This window comes from Macaca nemestrina, chromosome 2, assembly GCF_043159975.1.
Source record: "Macaca nemestrina isolate mMacNem1 chromosome 2, mMacNem.hap1, whole genome shotgun sequence".
Lineage (NCBI taxonomy): Eukaryota > Metazoa > Chordata > Mammalia > Primates > Cercopithecidae > Macaca > Macaca nemestrina.
Window position 1 is genome coordinate 84,752,802 of NC_092126.1, and position 27,701 is coordinate 84,780,502.

Genomic DNA, 27,701 nt, shown 5'->3' on the forward strand with positions numbered 1-27,701 from the left:
TAGATAATCTCAGAGGTGCTGCTGATTAAAAAACTTTTTTTTTTTCAAATTTCATTGCAAATTTTAAATCCTGATGTTGCATTTTTAAAACTTGTATAGGTTGTAACATGCTGGAAATGAAATCAAACCCTCACTGGGGAAAAAATTAATGCTGATGTAAAAATATGATTTGGAATCTTTGGTATTTGCCAGGGGCTATAAGAATGAAATGGTTCTCCATTTGTGATCTTTCTGTAGCACGTGAAGGCTGATGGAGAATTTGAGAGCCCTAGCTCTAGATCTCCAAGTAATTGGAGATCTCTAAATAATTAGAAATCTGCAAGAGCATATAGTCCACATTAGCAAGAAATGAGAATGTACCACTTTGGTTCATGGATCTTGAAGCTTTTATCATTCATCACCTCAGCCATTCGGTTTTTTCAGAGTAAGTAATATACTTAGAACCAGGAAATTGCTTGCCACATCTTGTTCCTGGAAAAGCTGACAGCCTAAAAATGCTTATCATTCAAGGTGTGACCTAAATGAGTGTTGTACAGCTATTGTAATTTTTCTGTAAAGTTATGTGGCTAAACAAGGTACTTTCTAGGGAAAATTTCTTCAAGTAGGCCTTTATTTATGACTTTAATCCCAAATTAGCAAAACTGCTGTACTGGTACCACAGAATTTCATATTAGAAGGGAATTTGCAGGTAGTCTAGTCCAACCTTTTTATGTTGCAAATAAATGTAGACTGAGAAACCTAACCCATGCAGCTAGCATACGTAACAGAACTGAAACCCAGATCTCCAGATGGCCACCGCGGTCATCTTTCCTCAGTATCATGTGCGTTTCAGTCAGTGTCTCTAGTGCTAGAATGAATCCCTTGTAAAATGTGTTTTAAATTAAATGTAATATCCATATATCAAATCACACAAATCTGTACCTTCGTAATTATATTTTGAAATGCAATTGATCTGCTGAATATAAATGTTTGAAATGTTTTGTACATAGCTATTACATTTCTTTAAACTGTATTTTGTAGGATGTATATTTCAGTGACAATACACATCCTACAAAAGAGAATGGTTTCATAAATTAATTGATTTAAAAGTAGGTGCCAGTGTTACACTTTTTTATAAATAAAAAGATAAATTTTATGTAGTGAAATCTAAAAAAAAAAAACAAACTGCAATTGATCGTTTAAAAACTACATTTTAAATAAATTCTACAAAAGGTAGCCATTATGATTGTATGATTATTTGTGTTGATGGTACTCTCCTGTGGAATGTGTGATGCTTAAAATGATTAGCTTGTACAAAAGCTATAAAAATAGTAATAGTTTTACTCATGTATCTAACTGTCAGACTTTAAAATTTACAAAGAATAGCCAAATAATATTCAGGGTTGTGTTTTAAGTGATAAGTTAGCTTTCTATGAGACAAAAAAAGCATTGACAAGAGCACTGACTTGTCATGGTATTGAATTTCACAGAATTAGTTTTGGATAAATGGGATTTTCAATGTCCTGTGAGCTCTCAAAATTCATAGTGAGCAACTAATACCCACAGGACAAAGTAAAATTTAGTTCAGCACAAATTGTTAATTATTTAATTTGCAAAGTAAAATTATTTAATTTGCAAAGTAAAAGTAAAAATTAGTTCATCACAAATTATTATTATTACTTTACTAATTCTTGTTTCCGAATTAAATATTTGAATCAAGAATGTAGGAAAACATCTTTTAAAATGTGTGTTATAGGAGTACAATATAAAACTAGGGGCAAGATATTTTACCATAGGATTTTCTTAAACCCTAGAAAAAACAGTAAGAATTCATTAGGGGTGAGGAAATTTCCTTAGTGAATGTTGGAAACAGGATAAAATGTGGCACAGCTGTCCGCAGAGGTTTGGAGGATTTCCGTGGGAAGATCAGTACTGAGTCCTCAGTTGATCGAAGGTAGGGGACGGCACTACACATACCATGCGCAAATCGAATGTAGGGTGTATTAAGCCCTCAGGAGTATGAAGATTTTAAATTACTGGGTGGGTACAAAAGTAATTGTGGTTTTTGCCATTAATATAATTTCAGTCATAGCACTATCTTAATATCTCTGATAGAAGCCTCTTAGAACATTAAAACAATCAAGATTCTAATAAGGCTGTCTTGTGAAGATCAAGGACATGGAGGTTTGAAAATCTCAGTGTCGATTCATTATTTAAAAATCTGTTGAATAGCTCAATTACAAAGTCAGCCATAAGTGGAAAACTATATATCCAGGGTCTGCACAGTGCCAGCTGCATAAGATACCAAGTAAATGTTTGAACAACTGAGGGAATGAATTCTCAGGTCGGCCATCTCAACTTTTTATGATGTTAATGACAAATATGATTTCCACATAGATAATTCATTTGTATCAGTGTTTTGGGTGTGATATCTGTCAGTTGTGATGGCTGTTATATGAGTTGAACAGTTGTGCTTAATCCTAATATCTTAATTGTTAGATGTTGCTTTAAAATTTTTAAAATTAGTCAATTCTGAATTTCCAGATATTAATATTATCTCTGAAATGTTGAGTGAATTAGAAGTGGAAGCCAGAGACTTTTGTCTCTCCAACTTCTCCAACTTCAGATGTGCCTCCTCTTTTCTGTTACTGTCGTTCCTCAGAAAACTTGAGCAGGTGGGTCCTCCGTGCTTTTTTCTAACCAGTGGATGGCAAATATGTGACGTGCATCTCCCGTCTCCTTAATCCCATGACCTTGACAGCCATCTCTAATTATCACTGAGTGAGGGCAGTGAATCTTTCTCAACTCTGCACTCGAGGCAGGCACCAAAGTCAACTGGAGTGGGCATATGAGAAGAAACCTAGGGCTGTGACATAAAACAAAACAAACAACAAAAAAGAAAGGTAGGGAGCTGGAGAAGGACTTGTGCTTAGGAACACAGAAATAGTTCTTGGTGGGAACAGGATAATCCAAGTTTCCTGCCTCTCCAGAGCAGTACTCTTTATCACTTTACTTGCTCATGGAGTGGGATAGGGTTGTGAAAATGAACTGAAATGGTACCCTTTCGGTTTTTTCCTAGTACTTCGGATCCAGCTCACAAAACTAAATTATTCTTTACCTTGTGTGATCTGGGTGCTGAAGATAATACAGATGGAGCATCTGCAATTTGAAAATCCAAAATGCTCCAAGATCTGAAACTTTTTGATGACAGGATGCCACAGTGGAAAATTCCACACCCAACCTCATGTGACTGGTTGCAGCCAAAACTTTGTTTCATGTACAATATTATTTAAAATATTGTATAAAATTATCTTCAGGTTATGTGTATAAGGGTGTATGTGAAACAGAAATTTCATGTTTAGACTTGGGTCCCATCCCCAAGATACCTGTATATGATACCTCGTATTATGTATATGCAGATATTCTAAAATCTAGAGTTCAGATCTGAAATCTGAAACACCTAGGGTCCCAAGCATTTCAGGTGAGGAATACTGAACCTATATAACTACTTTTCATCCCAGTACTTTCTTCATTGCCTATGAAGAGTTTGGGAAATAAGTAAAACAAGGATGGGCTTGGAGAAGTGGTGGAGAGAAGGAGTAGAATATAATAAAACTATTCTGAAGTACTTGGGAAAATATTTTTTAAGTAGTAATTGTTACAGATATAAGTATGTCTTATCTGTTAAATACAGCAGGGAGGATTTCCACCTGGCAGTGCTGTTGCAAGTTTTAGCTGTATTTAAATTTCTTGTTGCAAATGCTTCTTTTCATACATTTAGGGGAGCCCTTTTTCTCCAATTAATTTAAATTACCAAGGTTTCGCTCTATCTATATAATTTTAAAATGTGAAAAGAGGCAGTACATGCGGAAGAAAAGGTAGGTATTTTCTCTTAATTTGCAGATATATGAAAAAATATGATTAGGAATTACAGAAGTCAGAATTTTGAAAGTAGATTTACGGATGAGCATTGTAGTATCAAGCACTTTGTAGTTTCCTAGTGTTCTGAAAAGTGTGTGTGTATATACTGTGTGTGTTTGTGTATGTGTGTATGCATGCATGTTTGTGTATGTTTGCTTTGGAGCATCTTAATTTTAGCTTTATGAAGTAACTTTGTCACTACAGTTGCTAAAACATATAAGAATACATATTCTTTTAACAGAATACATCTGTTAAATGTGCTGCAAAAATTATCTTCTTCAAAAGTGGCTTTTATTTGTAGGAAGTACCTCTTCACATACATTTTCATATGGAATTTGTGTTTACTCATCTTGATGAGTACTCACTAAAGAGAAATGGTCAAAATCGTGTAGCTTCTAGTAATATTACAGTGCCCTGACTTTTTACTGGGGGGTGTGTGTGTGTGTGTTAGGGAGGTGAGGGGGTTGGGGAGTGCTATAACGGATGGCTTTAGATTGCCTCAAATAAGATTGTAAATTTGATTATGAGTCAGTTATCTGTTCATTTCATGACCATGCACGGGGCCTTTAACCTTAAGTTTCTCTCAAATGCTGTCATAAAGTCATCATTACTGATAGAAAAAACAATGCACATTTCAAGTGTTTACGATAGTGGTTGATAGTATCACCTTGGAGTAGAAGAAAGCAAACCTCCTATGTCAAACAGAGCAGCACAGAATGCCAGGTCCCCATGCAAAAGCTCTGTATGGATACCTCAGCAAACCTGGAGATCCAGGAAGAGATTCAAGCTAAAGGATTGACTTTTTGAGGATCGGTTAAGGAGTGCATCAAATACCTGAGGCCCTGTCATATGCTGGACTCGACCTTGTGTTAGGTATACATTTTCTGAGCCTTAACAAAAAGATTCTTCTTTAAGTTATTTAGCTTCCCCACACATTAAGTGGGGGAGAAAATTGCTCAATACACATTATTGTATGGATATAAAACATGGACTGAATGGAGGAAAGGCTGTTTGCCTGGAGTCTTTCTTGAGTCTCTCTCAGAGAGGCTCATGATTTCAGGTAAGGGAGAAAGTCTAGTTGTTACCCAGTCCATCATCTTCCTTTCATGCATGAGGATAGGAAGACCCCAAGGGTTCTCTGTAGAGGTTATTGTGACCCATAGTAATCTTGATGTAGCTTTAAGTAGCAAGACCTAGACAGAACTGTGGGTGTTCTGGAAAAGAGGAGAGAGTAGCAAGAGCAAAAGCTCAGCAGCGGTCTCTGTGCTCCCCAGCATCAGGACACTGGTCACATGGGAGGGTTGTGTAGGGCAGAGTAGGAAATACATTAGATTTTTTTGTTTTGTTTTGTTTATACAGTGTCTCACTCTATTGCCCAGCCTGGAGTGCAGTGGCATGATAATGGCTCACTGCAACCTCTGTCTCCTGGGCTCAAGTGATTCTCTTACCTCAGCCTCCTGAGTAGCTGAGACTACAGATGTGCACCACCACACCTGACTGCTTTTTTATTTTTTGTAGAGATGGTGCCTTTCTATGTTGTCCAGGTTGGTCTCGATCTACTGGGCTCAAGCGATCCTCCCACCTTGGCCTCCCAAAGTGCTGGGATTACAGGCATGAGCCACCACGCCTGGCCAGGATCTTTTTTTGAGACAGGATTGTTGCTCTGTTGCCCAGGGTGAAGTGCAGTGGCATAATCATAGCTTACTACATCCTTGAACTCCTGGGCTCAAATGATCCTCTCGCCTCAGTATCCCCACCACACCTAGCTAATTTTTAAATATTTTAGAGAGAGAGTCTCTTGCTGTGTTGCCCAGGCTGGTCTCGAATTCCAGGCCTCAGGCTGTCCTCCCTCTTCAGCCTCCCAAAGTGCTGGGATTACAGGCATGAGCCACTGCACCTGGATGGAAATACACTGGTATAGCCTTTAAGGTTCAGAAAAGATCAAAGGCAGTGTTAACTTTAGTGTACTCAGGAATCTCCTGGAGAACTTAGTGAAAAGGCACATCACCTGCTCTTTCTGTTCAAAGGGAGGATATCTAGGCCTCCCTTCAGAGATTCTGGTTTAGTAGATCTAAGTGAGAATTGAGGGATCTGGATTTTTAAACAGCTTTATTGAGAGATATTTCACATGTCATACAGCTCATGCATTTAAGGTGTAAAATTTAATGTTTTTAGCATATTCATGGTGTTGTGCAACCACCACCACTAGCAAATTCTAGAACATCGGCAGTGTGCAACCCCCACCACTAGCAACTTCTAGAACATTTTTGTCCCTTCTAAAAGAAACCTGATAGCCATTGGCAGTCGCTTCCCACCGTCAACTCCAGCCCCAAGCAACCACCAGTCTACTTTCTGTCTCTAAACATTTGCCTATTCTGGACTTTTCATATAAAGGGAATCGTACATTATGTGGCCTTCTCTAACTGGCCTTTTCCACTTTGCATAATATTTTCAGGGCTCATCTATGTTGTAGTATGTATCAGTATTTTATTCCTTTTTAAGGAATGTATCCATTCTATGCATCCATAAAATGGGTTCATTTTTGTGTGTCCACTCTTCTGTTGGATGGTTTCTCCTTTTTGAGCTGAGTAATGCTGCTGTGAATATTTGTGAGGAATCTGCGTTTTTAAACAAGCACCTCACTTGATTCTGTTGCTGATAGTTCCTGCACGTATCTGGAGAAACTCTAACCTGAATGGTTAGTGTTGTAGAATGACTCCCCTACAATGCTAAGTCCTCTGTTCCCCATCTCTTATGGGTGCTTCTGCTTGAAGAATCACTGGTCTATGAGCGAGTGTGTAGTGGCTTAGTGAAAGTGAGGTTCCAGAACTAAATTACATGGTCTGCATGTGCAGGGTAGAGTGGACAGAAGGGAGATGACAGGGACAGTAGGCAGGGTAAATGGGTCCTGTACTTTTTCAGAATCTAGAAGTGACTTGATTATTCCTGAACTAGGGTGCTGCTGCTGGTGGTGATGATGGAAAGGAAGGGTCAGAGGTAACAGACTTTATCAAAAGAATACTCTCTTCAGTAATGGTGATTTTAAAATACTCAGCAATTTTTGTTTTTCCTCGACTCAGACACAGTTCTGTCTAATTCCCACCTTATCTATTCCTATCATCCTGTTGTTCCAAATAAATGTATTTTTACCAACTGTTTGAGAGAGGAAATCCTGGGATAATTAGCTGAAGGATACAGTGTAATAAAAAAAAATACCAAGTTTTGATATTTTGAAGCCTCTGATCTACTAGGGATAGAGAGAGTACAAGCCTGAGTTAGAGCTGAACTTCTCGAAGTTCTTTTTCAGACTTGGGATTCTGTGATATATTCTGAAACTAAAAATAGCTTCTAGGAGATTGACAGTCCCCACCACCACTGCCCATTGGTGCCACTGGGCCTAGAGTGAAGGGCCTAGAACAGCTTACATTTTTCCTGAGAGCTATAGCACAGCTTTTAGAAGAGAGACTGTCATAGCCAGTGACCCATATCAGGTACTCATAGAGAGGGGTTTTGTTTAATAGGATTACCCTTGACTAGATATGCATGATCTGTTTCACATTTTTCTGTTAGATTATTTGACACAGATGTGATCAGGTTGCCCTTAAGATGCTCTTTGTTGTGTGTACTATTTTTCCCCTCTCCTAATACAAGCATCATTAAAAAAATCTTGGAGCATTGATAAATGAAAAGATTCTTCTTTCTACCTACTTTATCAAAATCACTATGAACATCACTTTGGTGTATGTTCTTCTAGACTCTTTTCTTTGTGGGAAAAAAAAAACAACATATACCTAGTTTTGCAGAGTATCACAGTGTATACTTCCTTGTTAACCTGTTATTTCCCCCTACAGTGTGTTGTGAGCACCTTTCTCTGTTAGCAGATTGATTTCTACAGCATTTACAGTTGGCTGCAGTCTTGTATTGTGTGGATAAAATAGCTTCCAACTTTTCACTATTTCAGACTGTGATGTATGTTTTCATACATTGTTCTAAAATATCTTAAGCCACATCTTGCCAGTCTGGTTCTCTGTTAATTTTACTGGTAACAATACAACCTAGATGCTCAGGGTTAAGTATTCTGGGGCAAAGTGCCATTGAACTTCGTTGCTGGTACATACATTCATTCTGCTCATTGGTTGGGATAGGTTTATGGTTGTGAAATAGGTGCCACAGACAGTTAACATAAAACATCCTGTAGCTCTCAGAAGATAGAGAATACACCCTTTAACTTTCAGAAACTTGCGTACATGTAAACGTAGAAATAAGGAATTGCATTTTTATTAATTCATGGAATCCAGACTTCATAATGGGTTTAAATAATTCTGTTTAAAATATGTGCACACAATCTAAAAGCATTTTGTCATTGTAACCTAATATCATATAAAAAGAAATTGTGCTTCTGAGTGCCCAATGGACATACCTGTTGTATTATCTGTTTTTCTGGTTTATTCCCATCTTTCTGCCAGAGTCCAGGACCTCAGAGGAGAATTTTGCCATCTTCTCTGAAGTAAAATGTGATTTAGGAACCAACTTGCTTATTTTTTAAAGTCATGAGTATTATTTTTATGTATCAAAAAAAAAAATAGGCAGATTGATTATAATCTGTAGCTCTCTAACTGTAAATTTCAAATAGAAAAGCAAGATTGAGAGGAAATATATCATCATTTTAACAGTGGCTATTTTTGAGTAGTGAGATTATGAACAATTAAACTTTCTTCTTGCTTTTCTGTATTTTCAGATTTCTAGAGTGAACATGTATTATACGCTATAATGCATAGGAATGTGGGAAAGAAAATATGGGCCAATTATTTTTAAAAGGTATGGGATGAGGGCGGGTGGGCTGGAAAGAACTCATAAAGATAAGAGTGGGTAGTTACTTTTCCACTGTTAAAGATTGAGGCTTGCCAGCTCCTAGGGAAATCTCCGGCCCCACCCTGTACTTTTCAAGCAAGAGCTTTTGAAGTCTTTTGTGCTAGTTAGAGACTAGCATAGTTAGTAGAGCTAAGTAAGTATGTAACAGATTCTATTATTAGGTTTATCTTTGCTGATTCCCATTTGATTGACAGAGAGTTCTCCACCCAGAAAGTTTGATTTGTTTTGGCAGTTGGAAGAGGATTTTATGGAGCACTTGTTATCTAAAAAAAGTAAGGCTGTGGAACCTGCTTCCCCCACCCCCTCTTTTTTAGCTGTTTGGGTTGGTCCTAGTGAGCATGCCTAATCTTGGGATTACTCAGCAAGCATGACCTTAGGGCTGGTCTTGTAAATGTTACCAAATCTATTACTTAACCACAGATGTTCTTCCATTGTTGTGTCCCACAGCCAGAGTTGAATGGTGATGATTAGTTCTGTGAGACTTGGGTAAAACCTGTCTTCTTTAGGTCTTTTTGTATGTGGTGGTTTGAAAGTATTTCCTCACAAAAGTTTAAACAATCACATGGTGCAAAAGTAAATAGAATTACATGATTTTTTAAAAAAGTTAACTTGTATCGTTATACAAATTATAGATGCTCATTGTAGAATATTTTTTAAAATGTCACAAGTTCAAAAGAAAAATATAATTTATTTGTTATAATGTTATATATAGGTTAAGCATTAACATTTTGGTTCCATTTCATTTCAGTCTTTTAAAAAATTCTGTGTACATATATAATCTGACTGTGTAACTTGCACTAAGCATTGTATTGTGAACATTTCCTCATAGTCTGGTTTATTTTTTCTATGTTGTAAAAGCGACTTCCTGACACTAGTAAATGGTATTATTTATGATGGGCATGGGTACACATATCTTTTATTTTACAGCTGCTGCCTTAAGTAGAATTCCAATAAACCCATGAGATGTATGTATTACTCATGATATTCTTTATTATTATGCCCAAATTGATAGATTAGTAGAACTGGCAGGAGCATTGGTCATGGAATTCAGTCCTTTAATTTGAGAAATGATCCTTTGAGCTAGAGCTGCAGGAAATTTTTTTTTTTTAAAGACATGAGAAAAATAAGCCAGAAGAGTTGCCCTTTGCCCGATATTATTAAATTATTTAATGGCCTTGAGATAATCACTGTTGGTAGCAGCTGCCTCCTTTCTTGTCCAGGTTGGGAAGTTGGGTTATTGAGAATTTAATTAACACATTTTTTAAAAGAACCACGTTGTACTTCGTTACATACTCAAGTATGGAGGAAAAAAGTCAAACTGAGGCTAGTAGTTTAGTATTGAATTGCCAAAATCTATGTATTAATTTCATTTTTCATTCACCAGTTGATTTGATGGCGTGTGTAAGCAGTCACCATTGTCTTGATTTCCTGCATGTACCTGTACAGAAGTCATTGTTAACGTGATACTACTGACAGTACATGCTTTTCTAGTTGAGGAGTTAACGTAATAATTTTTTGGCTTTGCAGTTAAACACAGTGGTCGGTATTTAAGGTATTTAAGGAACTGGTATTTAAGGAATCAGTGGAGTCATGAAGTAATATTTGAGGTTTGATTTTTTAAAAATTGCACATTAAATATTAACACCTTTCAGTTGGCTTTGAAAAAAACAGTAGATACTTGGGAGTACTTTGCAGAATATTTGAGAAAAACAATTACGGCTTAGTTTTTTTTTTTTTTTTTTAAAGAAAACCAAAGCAATAGCCTGAGAGATTATCTAGAAAAATGAAATGGAATTGTTGAGTTTCCCTTTCACCTTGGGAAGAACTCGGGGGAATGGTTGTGAACAACACTGGCTTTGTTGACCCTGAAGTGTAGGCAGTTAGGGCCTGTGAACATGGCATTTATAGTGGTCCACCGTCCTTGCTGCCTTGGAAAATTCTTTCTGGAATGGCAGAGGTGCTCTTTGCAAGGCGTGCTTCCTGTGTGAGTACCTATTGTGGAGTCCTCGGTTGAATGGGAGGTTTGTGAGAAGTGGTTTCCCACCAGCACACAATGCTGCCTCTCGGCAATGTAAATACACATTCCACTCAGGGTCAGGCTAACAGTGACTGGCTAGAGCAAACGCCTTTGCAAAGAAAGATATTTTGGAGTTCCATTTATTTATAGCGGCCAGTGGAAAATTAATATGCTTGTTAAATCTATTTTTAAAAATGAAAGGGAAGTCTCTCATCTAACTGTTTGCTGAATGCAAATCAATTAGCTGTGGCATATTTTCATTTTGCTAATTTGTTGCTCTAGGAAATGAATTTCAATGTCCTACTAATTCCTTTGTCTGTATTTGAAACTTGAGGTTCTCATTTTAAAAGTTCTCTTTATGCCTCGGAAGACTACTTTTGGGTTCTTTGATGAAAGGCATAAATAAATGAATGACCCTAGAAAATACTGGATCAAATCATGGCGGGACTTAAAATGGGCTCATTGAGCAGTAAATGAAGGTCTAGAGATCAGAGCAGATAGGATTCTTCCTTGAGAATGGCAATACAATATTATTTGTCGTTACTTCCTTAGTGTTTGATCATTTGCTTTGTATCTGGGGCATGAGTCTGATTACAGGAAAGATTGGACGGGAATCCCCATCTAACAGGCCTGGATTCACGAGTGCCAAGTCCCTACCTCCACTGTACTCTGCTGACAGCCCCAGCAGGAAGTACCTGGCCCCCAACATCAGTTTTCTTAGCCCTCCAGCCTACTTTTCTGCTCTCATGATTTACCAAATGAATTTGCCTCACAAATGTTCTGTAATGAGTGTGGCATAAAGTCCTGGAGAGAGACATCTGTGATAGAATTAGAATACCTCTTAATTTGGATTAACTGGTTCTTCCTTCAGACCCTGTCAGGTGAACTGTAGTTGTATAATAGAAAGTGTAAAGGAGGGACAGCAATCTGTTTTTTTACGTTTTTACATATAACTTGTTTGTGTGGAGCAGCAACTCTCAAAATGTCGTCTGGGGGACCCTTGGGTACTCATAAGACCCTCCTGAGGGTTCATGACATCAAAGCCATTAATAATCCTAAAATGTTACTTGCATTTTTCATTCTCCTGCTTCTTTGAGTTTACCGGTGACATTAACTGAAAAATATTTTATGTGTGTCTTTTGTGTTCATCATATAAGGAGTACTAAAATTGAATTGGAGAACATGCCTTTTGTACCAAAGCTGAAATTTAAAAAGATTTTTCTGGAAAAATTAAAAAACCCATTAATGAATTCCTTAATTTAGAATTTGCCTAACTTCAGCACAAAAGAGTGTCTTGCACAGAGGAAAACCTAAATAGGTATTTCTTAAATAAATGGGTGTAGCTGCCTACTTTTTCTTAACAAATTGTATTAGTATAAATTAATGTCATTGTTCACAGGCAGTGTTTGGAACATAGGCAAAGCACCATGCTTTCAAACACTAAAATTCACCTATTTGTGTATAAGCCATATATATACCAATTATCATTCTTATCTATTAATTAAAACAAATCTCCTTAATTCTCTGGTGTGCGACATCTGTCGAAAGAAAATATTTTCTCTAGAGAATTTTGCATTTTTATGTTTTCAAAACGTTTATCTGAATTAGTAATGTGACTGTATACATATTTTATATTAAAATTTTATCATAATGAGCTAATCTGAAATGGTAAATAGGTACTCCCTTACACGGTGTGTCTTTGCACCTGCTAATTTGTTTCTTTGTTAACTGTTGTCATTTCATGTGAAACATGAAATGTTTCGGTCTCTTCTGAGCTCTAAGTAGCACCTGGTATTTGCTTTATGTTCAGTCACATTAAGTGAAAAACAAAACTGCTTATGAGAATGTCATTAAATGTAATATTTCTCAAGAAATAACTTGCCTTTAGGAAATACAAAACAGTTCTAAACTGATTTTCAGTGTTTCAGACAGTGTTCTTATTGATTTCCGTCCCCCCAACCATGCAGGAGTGAGAATCAGATAATTTTTTGAAAAAAATATTTGAACCAATGTCTACAATGGCTTATGTCAGAAATCCTTGAAATATATATTTAAGTATAAATAGGAACTGTCAGTGATGTTTAATGGTACAGGTTCTTTTCCTTATAATGAATGTTTTATAACATCTATTCAATTAAGCAAAACTGAGTGTGTAAAATAAACATGATTGAATTCTATACGAGATGATTAAAGAAAAAATTTTAGTATTCTCCTGGCTGATCAGAAATGAAGGTTAAGGCATGGGGTATGTTTTGAAGGCAAATTCACCTTCTGTAACACCTGTCAGATTTCAAAGTCTACAAAAGAGGCCACAGCTGGGAAACCAAATTTAGATATTGGGGCTTATCTCAGATGAAAGGTTTCGTAGAGCATGGAGGTCTGTTGACTTTGCATGGTATTTCGTCAGAAGTGTCCAATGCGGATTCGTTTTTAGTTAATCGAGTATAACATTTCATTGTAATGCCATTTAACCTTATGCCTTTATTTCTAGAACTCTAGAATTCTAGTACAGTGCCACCATAAAGTGGGTACACAGTAAATATCTGGTTAACACAATGGTTGATTACCTTTTTTCAAGTTCTTTTGTTTGATGTCATTTTATAAGGTACTTTTCAGCTAAGTCCTTCGTTTGGAATATTGTTATTATTAAAGGGAGAAACCTTCAACCTGCTTTATACTTATTTTACAGTAGTTACTTAAAACTAATAGACTCTTGAAACCCTTTGTACCAAAGATATTACTCCAGCAGTCTCCTCATCAATAACTTCTGCCCTTCTTTGGAGATAATTTTGCTTTTGTGTTTAGTCACGGCACATTTCATTAAAATCACCATGGAAGACATAACTTTAGCAATTTATAATTTGGTTTCTGCTAGTTTTTTTTTTTTTTTTTTTTCCCTCCTCTAATTTTAAACCATCTAGGCTAAATGGTAGTGTAATAGATTTGCTTAATCCTCCTTAAGCTACTTTAAAATGTGCTCTAAAAATTATTAAGTCTGTATTTTGGTAAGGAAGCACCAAAAACTCAACTGTAGCCTTTGTGGAGGGGAACCAAGCACTCCTTAGGAGGGAGATGTGCTCTCGTGGGTTGTCTTTGAAAGTTATCTTTTGATACCTTTTCTGTTTTGTACCATGTGCTTGTTTTAGCTAGTCTTTAAAACTCACTAACCTATATATACATTTTAACCAGCTCTTCTACTTGGGTTTTGTTGTCAGATTCTTAGATGTTACAGTTAGCTCACTAAGAGCGTGGACTTTTTATTTTCACTTTCTGAGTCTCTTTGTCAGCCTTAGTTGTTACATTTGTAGATGGACAATACCAACTACTTCATAGGATGTTTTGATGCTAGGTAAGAATTAGTGTGCAGGTGCCCCAAACTGCCTTTGTCCCAGCAGACTGAAATAGCAGCTTCAGAACTCTTCCTCTACATCTTTCCAGAAAGCAATCAGTTGTTTGGTGCTTGCAACACATTTTTTTTTTTTCTTCTATTCAAGGGGGTTATGCATGTCTCTTAGGTGCCCAAATTGATGCACAAATGTGAATTTGATTCGTAACAGATCTCTACAAATGGAATAATAAAATACGTTTTGGATCTTATTAAAGGGCTATCTGGAAGTCATGTGCTTAAGTAGCCGTATCATTCATGTTATACATAAAGAAACTAAGACACAGAGAGCTTATATAGGAAAATCTGAACCACAGTCCTGAAAAGCAGGGGGACCTGTCAAAGTGCTGTGGGGTGCCAGGCAGGTATAGTGCCCAAGGGCTGGGCAAGGGCTGGGTAAAGCGTGAGCTTCTGGCGCTTGGGAGAAGGAGCATGTATTCTGACTTCCTGTGTCTTTCCACCTCCCCATGCAGATTAGAATTAGACTTCCTCAAGGGGCTTTAGAAGTGATGTTTTTCGCTATCTGACTACAGTTCTGTAGAGTTTTCTCTCACTGTCTATTAGAAACATACATAAAATTTCAAATTTCACTGAAAATGTGTATTTTCAGTTATCCCATGTTTGGATGATGTGACAAGGTTAGCTTGGGTATGTGTGAGAATAAGGGCTCATAGCTTTCGCATGTTTCCTTGTAGATACTTGACTGTCATCATTGGGATGTCTGGGTGTGAGATGCATTGTGATATGAGTGTGCCTGGAATCTAAGTGTTCTAATAAAAATGGTTAATTACGTCTGCAAGCTTATGTAAATACCACTTAAAAACAACGAACAAAGCAAACGAACCTTTGGTTGGTAAACTTTTTTGTAGATAAGCCCCCTTTCCCTTTTAGTTAATATTTGCAAAACTGAGCTGTTATTTATGTGAGGATGTGGATCTGAGGTCAAGAGATTGTGTATATATAGTGATGTAATTTTTTTCCATTTAGTTTTTATGTTTCTGTAAAGATTTGGGGTATGTTGGGCTGCTATGGAAGCAACCTCTATATTAATAGGGGGTTATGGAAGCAGCCTCAAATTACATGTAATTTTTACTCATAATCCTTATATATGTGGATTTTTCTCCCCCAGAAGATACTGCTTTCCCGCACATTAGATTTGAATTCAGACATGACTCTGCTTTGCCACATTTAAAATTATGCCAAGACAAAAATGTTTAAAAAGCATCCATGGATTCTTGAAGGCAGGGCCTATGCATTAGGGACATCCATCCCCTTTTTGCACTTAAGAGCACAGTGGATGGTTCCTTTTGGCTTGTTGGTTGAACCTAGTATTTATTTTAATCTGGAGTGGTGGTATTTTTAATCTAAAAAAACTCAGTTTCACAGGATTTCTCTGTGGATTTAAATGCTCCCAACTAAATCTTTTATGCTTATAATTGGATGTAAAACGCAAGAATGTTTTTAAGGTTAAGAACTTTTTCAGACAACTGTGATTTTACTTCACTAATGAACACATATCAGACAAGAAGGCAAATTCCAGACTATTTGTGCCTCAACCAACCAGCTGGGCACATACCTCCAGGTACTGCTCATGTCTCAAGAGGTTTTTCTGCATGAACAATTATCACCACTCCTTCTTTCCTTCAAGTGGCAAGCCATGGCAAGAGTCTTTCTTGCACAGCTGTATAGAACTCAGCTGTAAAATTAGATTTTATTGGCATAAAAACACAGTGATTATCAGCACTGTGTGCTCAATACATTCTTTTCTCAACATTTTACTTAGATTCTTCCTTTTATGCAGAAGGCTCAAGCTGTACTTAAATGAGGGAAACAGGTTTTTAGAAGTTTTGTGTGTGTGTGTCTTTTTTTAAGCTTTAGTTTAATCAATATTAGGTATGCATGGTAAGCAGTTGGTATTGAAGGGAGGAAACATACTCCCTTAAGATCAGAAAGGAAACCTTAAGGGCATATTACAGATTTATAATATTGTCATTTTATAAGAGAGGAAATTAATTGCTGAACTTCAGAGCTGATTATTTTATTGACAAATCCCAGATTAGCACTCAGATTTTCTAGTACTCAGTGCTGGTGCCTGTCCACTATAGTGTTTTTTATTTATTTATTTATTTTAAGCTATTTTTAGCAGAGGGGCTGTGAAAAATTCTAATAACAGTTCTTAGTCCCTCTCCATATCCTTTTTTTTTTGCGCTACTTAATTTGATTTTTTAAGAAGCAAGGGGGAATGTTTGCCTGAAGTGTACAGGAGGGATTAGCTCAAGGAAAAGCACTAAAACCACCCCTAGGTTTCTCCTGTCCAATGGCAGTGTCCCACATCAGGTTCATAATGACCACATGCTAATTCCACATGGGCAGAGCCAATGCCAAGGCACTGGTGTGGTGTTACTGGGAAGAGAAGGAAAAGCCATATTCTCACAGTAGCAGGGAAGTGGTCAAAACAGTCCGGTGTGTGTTGATGAATGAGCAGATTCCCCAGAATTTCAGAGGTAAAGAAGATCACATAGTGTTCTATTTTGTTTTAATGAGATTTTTTTTCTTTCTTTTGACGCTGTTGGTGTTTCCATAGTTATTATCAGAAAGCAGTTTCTGGTTTTGCTGAAAGGCTAGAAATGACAACTATTTTCAGAGTTTCTAGGTCGTGAAACCTCAGTCAACCTTTCAAAGCCAGCATTGATCAGGAAGGAAAGAGGTTTTTCTAATGAGGAAAATAAAACAGTAAATGATACTTTGACATTCTATTAGTTGTAAGAATGTGTGCAACTGACTGTCTTGCTTTGCTCTCTCTCTCCCTCTTTTTTCTAAGTTTTGCTAATAATAAAACTTAGGAAGTACACATTTAGGAAGTTGTCTGTCCTTGTGACTGATGGCATTTATACATAAAGGCCACCCATATGGGGGGAGGTTCATGAATGCAGTTTTTCTTTTCTTTTTTCTGTGGTATATGATTCTGTATCAAATTTTAACTTCTCTAGATGTTTGTTTATTTTTTTTTTACTACAGTCAAGGCACAAACCAATGTAAATCAGCTGCACAAATGTTTGTCATAATAAATTTTTATTAGGTTTAGGTTTTATATTGGAAGCCATTTAGAAACTAGTCTTATAATCATTCATAAAACATTAGCTATTTTATTGTTTTACAAGAGTTATATAGAGTATAGTAATTTCTTAGTAACCTCCCAAACCCCTCTTTTTCCAAACACAATATAGCAAAGTTGTATTTTCTGTGATTCAATAAGTCAGATTGCATTTTGAGTATTCATGTGGTTTCCCCCACCCCGCTGAATCAGAAATATTTTGTTCCCATTATTATTATTATTAAAAAACCAAAACACAGACAGGGTTTCGCCATGTTACACACGTGGGTCTTGAACTTCTGAGCTCAAGCAGTCCCCCTGCCTCGGCCTCCCAAAGTGCTGGGATTACCATGCCTGATCATTCCCCTTATTACTGTTATACAAATGGCCAGGATGTTACTCTGCTGTATTTTCTGAAACTTGACCCACCATAGATTCTCACTATTAGAAGTCAGTGGGTATTTTTAGTAGAGAAGGACATTTTCATGAATTGAGCTGATTTTACCTAATGTGTCTGTGACAATATATTTTTCAGGCTACAGAAAAGCATGTAGCAGAGCAAACTGATTATGTGTTGTTATGTTTAAAGTGTGTGAAGGTGATTGGTTAATCTGTATTGGAAAAGACACTAGCTTTATGGAGTACATGGAATCATAGTTAACTATAGTGGTATGAATTCTGATATTATTTTCAAGTTGCTTTATGGGTCCTTGTATTTGATGGGTTTTGAATTGGAGTATGGAAGTAAAAAGTTAAAACTGAACACAGACATTCTACTTATTTGTTATATTACTCATCAACCTTTTTTTTTTTTTTTTTTTTTTTAAAAAAAAAAAGAGACAAGGTCTTGCTATGTTGCCCAGGCTGGACTCAAACTACCTGGGCTGAAGCCATCATCTTGCCTCAGCCTCCTGAGTAGCTGGGACTACAGGTGTGCACCACCATGCCCAGTTTTCCATTGACTTTTTAAACACTGCTCCAGGATAGTCAAAGTTAGTGGGAGGCCTCATTAGGGTGCTGGTGAAGTGAGCCTGGGAGCCTCAGCCTGGCTTGTAATCGAACTCAGGGAATCAACTCCTCTCATCCAGCCTGGCCCAGCGGGTTTGGTTCTGATGGGTATACTTTGTTCCTTTTGGAACTGTTGCGTTTCTTTTTCTCTTGTCATTTGAAATTAATTTGCGTACTGTACTGCTAACTCACATCTTGAATTAATGTAAGGAAATTTCAGTCATTGGCCCACAGAGTGAAGACCAGGACATTTTGTTACTAATTTGAAGGCCAGTTTCACAGACTTAAAAACTCTCCCAGCAGTAATTAGGGCTTTGGCTTTGTTTTAAGTTAGACATTCTTCCTAGTAGATAATTGCTTTGGCCTTTGCAGGTGGGCCTGCAGTTCTCTTCTGCGAATCGCTGTTTTTCGTGAATTTGGCCAGTATGTTTCTTAGTATAGGCTGGGACCAAAGTACCATGGAAAATCTTTTTTAACTTGGAAAAGAGGAAGCAAAATAAGAAAAAGGAATAAGCTAGTTGCCTAGAGAAATGCAAAAACTGAAGATCTTTTGTAATATTCTTTTAAAGTAAAGTTTCTTTAAAAGCTTTGGGGACATAATTGGGTGGAATTAAATGTCTTACTAATAGTGAGGATCTGTTCATTCTGTTTCCAGAGTGTCCTGCTCCAAACCCTGCATTTGAGCTCAGGGGTTGTTGGAAATGCTGGGTCTTGCTAGAAGTTAATCTCAAGTGCCCACGTGGCAGCCTTTCCCTGTCAATCAAAAGAATAGAACTAGCTGGGCGTGAAGCACTTGTGGTTTTAGTGTTATGTGTGGTTAGGGGGAGAGGTTGTGAGGGCCTGTGGTTATTACCAAATTCTTTGAAATGGAAGTATGGGTACAAACAAAATAAAGAATAGGAGAGAAACCCTGGTGCTCTGTGAAGGGGAAAGAGAAGTCCATAGGATTCGACAAATAAATGCCTTGTAGTAGAGATGATCTAGTTTCTGTTTTTTTCTTATTAGTTTTGCAGTGCATTTCTTCATTTGTAAAGGGTAATTGATTTCAAGAATGGATTCATTATCACATCTCTGTGGTGTGTTGGGGGACAGTGTGGATGTGGTATAGCCTTGACCAAAATGCCTGAGTCCTGTGATAGATTTGGCCAGCTCAGATACACATCTGTCTAGGGAAGAAGGAACCCAGACCAAGAAAATAAGTGTTTAGTCAGGGTGGTTTCTACTGAGCCTTTTTGACTGAGATGAAAATGAGTTATAGTGCAGTTACCGAGAGATCACACATCTGGCCTGCTCAGCTACCTTCACAGCTGACAATCACCTGGTGGTGAAAAGGAAGCCTGCACAAAGCACACAGGGAACTTCCGAAACTGTATTCAGGGACTCCTTCTCTCCGTGTGTGTATGTAACTGACAATCTGGCTGCCCAGCCCAAAGAAAATTTAAGACAGCAAATTTAGGAAAAGGCGCTGAGACTGGAGGGAGTGTGGTTAATGAAGAAAAGAGAAAGAAAAAACATTACAATTCAGCATAAGAACTTATTGGGAGGCCGAGGCGGGTGGATCACAAGGTCAGGAGTTCTAGACCAGCCTGGCCAACATAGTGAAACCCTGTCTCTACTAAAAATACAAAAAATAGTTGGGCATGGTGGCACATGCTTGTAGTCTCAGCTACTCAGGAGTCTGAGGCAGGAGAATAGCTTGAACCCAGGAGGCGGAGTTTGTGGTGAGCTGAGATCACGCCACTGTACTTCATCCTGGGCAACAGAGCGAGACTCTGTCTCGATAAAAACAAAACAAAAAACAAAAAACTTAAGTAGGGGTGGGGTGATAATAGCTCTGTATATGTAAGGTCAAAATGTTTCCGTGACATCCTAATCCATCACTTTATGACTGAACACATTATTCTTATAAACTGTCCTGAAATCCCTAATAAAAAAATCTATGGCCAGCCTGCTCTTTAATGAAGAACATGTGTAATTTCCATTCAGAATCATTACAAACAAATAGAGTAAGCTTTGGTTCTTAAAGTTAACTGTATGGCTAAAAGCCTTCCACATCCATTGCTTCCTCTTTTAATTCCATTGAAAAGCTTTGTCGGCTCGCGTCAGGTAGGTATTCCCAAGGTTTCCTCACAGCTGAGTTGAGCCACCCTGTTGAGAGTTAAGTCCATGTGTAGTTTTGTCTCAGTTACTGGTTAAAACTGAGGAGGTTCACTTTTGGGTTGCTGTCACCATGGAGTGATGACTGCTCATGACAAGCCTTCCCAGGCCTCCTGGCCCTACCTAACCTGCTTTAACTGTTGATGGTTTTGCAGTGTGGTTTCCCCAGTTCACAACCTGAATCTGTGACTTTCTATTAGGAACACTCACTACGTTTCCCTTTTCATGCCTGGGGAATAACCAGAAAGATACTGCTGTGAAGCCTAAGTTTTATGCTTTCATGCTTTTATACTTTTCCTCCTTGCCTTGTCTCTAGTCTATTTTCTATGGAGCATGGACTAAGTTGTTTCTATTCTATGATCACTTTAAGGGACAGCTTGGCAGGCAGTTGCCTTTTAAGTAGCTGGGCAGTTCCTTGCCTCGAAATAATTCATTTTTTCTATGTCTCTTGCATTCTAGGCAAATAAAAGTATTCTCTGTGTGTGCATGGAGCATAGAAATGGGGATTTAAACATTGTTGGCTGCATGTAGGCCCCATCTAACTGAATCTGTTACCTTATATTCTTGTCAGGAAAGTCTGGTTTATCTGGTGAAACTGTTGGGGATTACAAAGAAGGCCTTGGATTCTAGCAAGCTGGTGGCTGAGGGAGAAGATCAGCAACGTTGGTTATGGCTGAGTGAGACTGGTGGGGTTCACAGTGGCCTTTATTCATTCACTTTATTAATTCTCCTGTTTTCGCCATGGTTAATGGTGTGACTGTTGGGTGGAGTTGAAGCTTAGGAGTGTATGATATTCATATGTTCCCACTGTATCTCTCTCAGGAGTGTTTGTACATACAGCTTCCCTGTTTCCCCTTCCTCCACTTCCCTCCCAGTCATTTCTGGTAACGACTGAACACTGTATGGGTGGAAAGTCCGTCATGTAGTAGAGCAAAATTTTCAGGCATCTCACCTAAAGTTGCCTATGACGTTTTCAGAAGCAAATATAACGATCTCCTTGTGCCAGTGGACTTCTTTGGTTTCTTTTGGGGGTAAAATCCCTTATGAAAAGAGATGGTTTTGCACATCTGTGTCAGTCCCCATACTCTTCTATCCTACTTCTGTAAGGCCTTTGTAGGCCTGGGTCTGTGGGATCCATCTACCTTATCCCACACTTGCAGAACCTGGAGTTAATGCCCTGCTTAGGACTGACACGTGTGCTGTTTAGCGGGCTTGGATTGCTATGTCTCATTGACAGCAGTCCTGTTAACTAACACAATGCCTACCAGAAGGTTAGAATTGTTAGTGTTAGATGTGTTGTTGGTGTTGAGACATTCTTCGGTACTAGAGACAGGAGACCAGGGATGCCTAAATTTTGTACCAGATCACAACTGTCTTCTCAGTCCCACCTCCCCACTCCCCCACAGGACTCACACAAGAAACAATGAGAAATAGGAATGAAATAGCACCATTAATTGGATATGAGCTGCAAATCCAAGTGTTAAAAACTTTGGTTAGATGGGTTGGACCACATGGAGTATAAAGAGCTTCACCCCAAAGCAGGTCCTAAGGACCCTCATCTCCCTCCTCCCATTTCAACTCTCTAAACCTGTATCATTATTTACTGTACACTGGCCTAATAGAAGGACCCATGGAGGCTGAAAGGACCTAGGGGGAGGCCCTGAAATGGGTTTACTCCTGTTGCCTTGTTGGATAAGAGAGAAGAGCTTCTATCCTTAGTTAGACTCACCTGTGAGATGTCAGAACCATGCCAAGCGGGAGAGAGCTTTGGCACTCACTAATGTAGCAGAGGGGATGCAGAGGAGACACAGAGCCACAGTCTGCACCACAGCCTCAATAGCGAGTGCCCAAGGAGGGGGGAAGAAGAGGTGAAAGTGCTTCTCCACTCTTAGATGCTTATACTCAGACCCCTTAATGTAAATTACTGCCCTGTTAATCCAACCTGCCATTTCGAAGAAACATTAAATGAGACATCATACTTAGCACTTTGGGAGGCCGAGGCAGGTGGATCACCTGAGGTCATGTCAGGAGTTCAAGACCGGCCTGGCCAACATGGCAAAACCCTGTCTCTACTAAAAATACGAAAATTAGCTGGGCAGAGTGGCACGCGCCTGTAATCCCAGCTACTTAGGAGGCTGAGGCAGGAGAATCGCTTGAACCTGGGAGGTGGAGGTTGCAGTGAACTGAGATCGTGCCACTGCACTCCAGCCTGGGCAACACAGTGAGACTCCATTTAAAAAAAAAAAAAAAGGAAAAGATAGGCCTGTGTAGTGTCACCAAGTTGAGAAAATAGCCATTTTTCTCTCATGCATTATTAGCAAGATAAAGAATATTAGGAATGAAATTGAAATAGACATTAGATTTCTTCTCCATCATTTGACCTATTCATAGTTCAAACAATTAAGTCATGATGATGTCAACGGGGACTATCTTAGTTTTAATTGTAAAAGAATCTGTTTTCTTTCATGAGGATAAACTATCAGACTTTGGGCTTGGTACTTTTATTTGCTTAGGAACTGAGTAATTGCCTCATAAAACAGCATGATGGTACTATTAACACCGAATTATAAGGCCTGTTATTATAGAATTTGCTTTTCTGGTTGGGATAAGACTTCTTTTTTTGTTGCTTAAAACAATTCGTTTCTCCAAATGGGTGTATAATAAACAGGTAAAATTTTGCCTATTTAAAATAAAAAAGTTTATAATCTCTTGGGTGGCTTTTATATATCTTTTGATACTTCCAAGAGAGGGGGCTTTTTTTGGGTGGGATGGAAGGAGGAGACATATATTTAACATTTAGAGTGGAGGTATTTAAGAATGAGAATAAGTATTTTATTTCTGTCATATCTACCTGAGACATATTTGAGGCAATTGTTTAAAAATTTGCCCCATTATTTTGTCTGATTTGAATATTAGGAATTAAAGGGTTCATTGACCAAACGTCCTTGAATTTGAAATTTGGGGGACTCTATTATGAATGATAAATTTAACTGTGGGCTATATGGCAATTGTTCCTCAGATCATTTAAAATTGTGTGAGAGTGTCTGTGTGTATTTATATTTGTTCGTTTCTCCTTTGTCCATCTTTGCCATATATTTTAGGCATAATTGAAGAATATGTAAACACTTCTTAAGGAATAAGTTATAATTGTAAATAGGAATTTACTGTTATTTTCCTTCTATTGTATTGCAAAGCTAAATGACGGTGGCAAATACCATTATGGGATGAAAGTAGGCTTTGTGTTATTTTGAAAATGTGTATGAATTTCATTGGAATAAATGGAATAAACAGAATAGAAACAATGGAATCTACCTTTAAGCCTGACTGCACAAGTTTCCCTGGATATATCTGAGATACAGGCAAGTTATGTTCACATGGCCACTTAGAGATTCTGGTCTTTTGTCTCCTAGTTGAGGCTATTTCTTTGCCTTTGTTCTACCCCTCTTTGGGGCCTGACATAGTAATACAGGGCTCTCAGATTAGAATAACTTAGGTTTCATGATGGAGCACTTAGATTGCTGACTTGTTATGTTACAGGTGATTTTTGTGGTCCTGAGTACTTTTTTAAAAGTGGTGGTTCTCTTGCAGGAAGCCAGCTGAGGGAAGTTCTCCATGAATGTACGTCACAATGATGATGACCGACCAAATCCCTCTGGAACTGCCACCATTGCTGAACGGAGAGGTAGCCATGATGCCCCACTTGGTGAATGGAGATGCAGCTCAGCAGGTTGGTGTAGGAAGAGGGGAATTTAAGTCAAATTGTCTAAGTGGGAAACAGTAACGCAGTATTTGATTTACTTTGGGATCCAAAGATTTGTGATTTCAAACCTTAGCATTTCTAGAGGTAAGTGTTTTTGTTGTAGAATTACTGTATCTTTTTTTTTTAATATTGTGATTTTAGAGAACAAAATCTTCCCTCATTCAGTTTGTATTCTTGAAACATTGAAAAGTGGATGACTTCTGAAGTGAGCCATTTTCAGATAGTGTACAGGTCTTTGAAATAAAATGGCTGTTTATTCGTGCCATGTTGTGCTTGACGAGTTTGCTTGGTTGGTCAGAGCTGCGTGCTCAGAGGATCAGGTTTTGGCTTCACACAGGAGTGATCTCGGCAAGACGCGCAGGACACTGTGAACCCACCCTTGCTCCTGGAATTAGTCCTTCCAAATGTGTAGCTCACAAAAATCATGGTACTTTTTTCCCTCTAAATCTCCTTTGTCACTAGTTACTGAACATTGTGGAATAGAGAGTTATTTGTGAACTCGAGAAGTTATTTGTGAGCTCAGTCAGGTAGCACTTGGGGGAAACAATTTAGACAGTAAGTGAAACTTTAAAAAATTATTAGGAATTGAACTGTTACCTCTAATGTTAATTAAAAATTTTTATTACAACAGTTGGGCTTGCTCAGTTTTATAACTAAATAGATATTTTATCTTTGTACCTTCTTCAGAAGCATAAAAGCAAATTTTTATTTTGTGAAAAGTAGAATTGGGAGCAAGTGCTTGGAAAATATTTACCCAAAATATATTCATAATTCAAATAAGTTAATCATTTATTTGGTGTCAGTGCATGCCCCCTGCTCTAATATATCATATAGTGTATTCATACTCTATCAATCATTGTATATTAATTCTTTGTATATACCTTTGTTGGAGCTGACCTTGCTGCTTAATAATTTATATTATTTTCTCCTGCATTGCACTATGAACCTCTTAAGAACAAAAAATGTATAATAGGTGCTCAGTAAATGTTTGTTAGTTGAATGCATTTCATGCCTTCTCACCACTGATGCAGACATCTCCCTTCCTGATTCCTCAATCTCTTCCTCTGCTGGATTACTTCCAGCAACGTACAGTAGTATCTTACCTCTCCCCACCCAGTAAAACAAAACCTCCTCACTTGATTCCACATCCCCCTCCAGTTGCTACCTCCTGTCCCCTTTTCCCTCTTTGGCAGTATTTCTCCACTTCCTCTCCTTCCTTACCGCCCATTCCTCACTTTACAGTCTTCACTCTGTGTTCTCATCTTCCTCTTCAGTCTTTAGCGTGTCCTGTTGACTTTATCTCAGGAGTGTGTGCTGAATCCATCCTCTGCCGTATCCACCTCATTTCCACTACCATTGCTGGACCCTGCGCCATCATCTCACTAGGGTAGGGTAGGACAGCTCTTTTCACAGGTCTCTCTGCTTTACTTTTTGCCCCACCAGGAAGCATTCTCCACATAGATCCTGAGGTTTATTTCCAAATAAAAACTTTCTGATGTCATTAGCCTACCTCAGGCCACCTTCTCACACCTGGAGTGAAATCCAATCACGCTGCCTGGCTGCCAGCCTTCCTTGTTAGTGCTGGCCTGCCTCTCTGTCATTCTCTGCCTGCTCTCCTGCTCACTGTGCTGCATTAGTTCACGGGAAGGTTACGGAGTGTTGTGGATGGTTTCAAGATGCAGTGCTTGGTCTACCAATTAAAAGAATTACTAATACAAAGAAAAAAAAGACAAGGTATTTAGTCAAATGTGAGTAAACTTGGGAAACAACTTAGGTCTCTCAGATGTGGTCACCTCATTCCCATTTGCCTGTGTAGCCGAGAGACCTGAGGCCACCCATCCATGTTGTACACCATGTTTATGTTTTGATGATTTCTTCCACATGTCTGTGATTTAGCTTGCCCTGCATATCTTACCTCAACTCTAAGCAGAAGCTGCTTAACAATTTTGGTTAATAAAATCATACTTTCAAAGCTGGATAAGGTGGTCCATGCCTGTAATCCTAGCTACTCAGGAGGCTGAAGTAGGAGAATCCCTTGAGCCCAGGAGTTTGAGACCAGCCTGGGCAACATAGTGAGACCCCATCTCTAAAAAGAAAAAAAAAAAACTCACATTTTTATTAAATCTTTCTTTAATTAATCTTATTAAAACTTTCTCTAAAGCTAATAAGAAAAGAAGAATCTGTTAATGTATCTGTTTTATAAATGGTCAAAATAATCAAGCTTTATGAAAAAGTGGGGTTACACTTAAAAAAATCTCAGAAGAAGAAACTATTTGTCTTTTTAATTGTGTTTAATTGTGTTAAATATGTTTAATTGTGTTAGAAGCATTAACATCCTTGGCTCCAAGCTGTTACTTGGCATTAACTCTAACTTTTCTGTAATGGGCAAAATTGTTAAGTAGGTAAAGTGCGTTAGAAATGTCCCTCTCAGCAGGACCATCCCAAGATTTACCATGTTTTGTCATTGCCTCTATGTCACTGAGGCTAAGCCTAGGCAGTGGCCTCTGTGCCTGATATTTTTCTTCCTCATTCTGCTCCCAGAGTCTCCATCCTGTGTCTCCCTCATTCTTTCAAGCCTCCGTTCTTTCCTTTGGGTTTTAACATTTAGCATTGGCCTAAGTGGGCATTGGCAGAGCCTTGGGGCCTGTGTGTTGAACCCAGGTGAAGGCACAAGGGGAAGACAGAGTGAGGGAGAAGGAAAAACCAAAAGTGGCAGAGGAACACAAGAGGAAGTAGGGAAAGGAGAGGGATAGACGGCAATTCAAAAGAACAAAGAACAGAGGTGAGTCTCCAAGACAGGATCCCAGAATGTGGGACTGCATGAGTTTTGAGTGCTTGCTCTGGGCACCTGCTGATATTTGCTGCTTGCCCTTAAGAGCCTGCGTAGTGTAGTGCTCAGGTGGTTCCATGTTAAAGGATCAGGCTACAGCGGACATACCAGAGAAAGGGATCTGTACGAATGTTTTCTGAGGCTTTTACTGTGCTTTCTCACTGAAGCAACACCTTTTCATCTTAAGAAGAACCTTTTGGAGGCACAGGATTGACTCTAGGGGTGGACATTGCAGGCACTATATAACAGACCCTTGGCGGTGGCATCCTGAGGTATGTGGCACCTCAGTCACCTCTCACATCATACTGTTGTAAAGAGCCATCCCCTGGCCATAGGGTTCTGCCTCTAAATGTCTGTTAGGAGTGTGTATGGTGAAGCTTACCTTGTATGTGTTTACAGGGTTCTTAATACTTTGCAGCTGTGCAAAGGACATTCTAAACATTTCTATATATGCAAAAGAACTACCGCAGTTATGAGAAAGCTCTTCAGTTCTCACAGCCCTCCTCCTTCTGATTTCTGTTCTGCTGGTTTCTGGATGTAATTAGGACTAGTTCTTGGCAGGATTCTTTGTTGCTTTATGGCTCTCCAAATAAGACACACTGTTAATTTTCATTATTTGAAGTCACATTAGGTTGGAAACCTTGGTTTGTCATTTTATGCAGGTAGCAGGAAAAGGGC

The 27,701-nt window shown here is 38.3% G+C and overlaps 1 protein-coding gene across 4 annotated transcripts in view; it reads left to right on the forward strand.

Annotated features, from left to right (window-relative positions):
- LOC105465664 (fibronectin type III domain containing 3B) overlaps window positions 1–27,701 on the forward strand; it is a 364,084-nt gene that overhangs the window by 49,108 nt on the left and 287,275 nt on the right. For 3 of the 4 annotated variants that reach the window (XM_011714222.3, XM_011714227.3, XM_011714244.3), the window contains exon 2: window positions 24,022–24,160. In XM_011714222.3, coding sequence (XP_011712524.2) covers window positions 24,050–24,160 — 111 coding nt within the window. In that variant the 5' untranslated portion in view covers window positions 24,022–24,049. Of the gene's footprint in view, window positions 1–13,702; window positions 16,679–24,021; window positions 24,161–27,701 lie in introns of those variants that run through there. The other variant, XM_011714233.3, reaches the window with a different exon arrangement.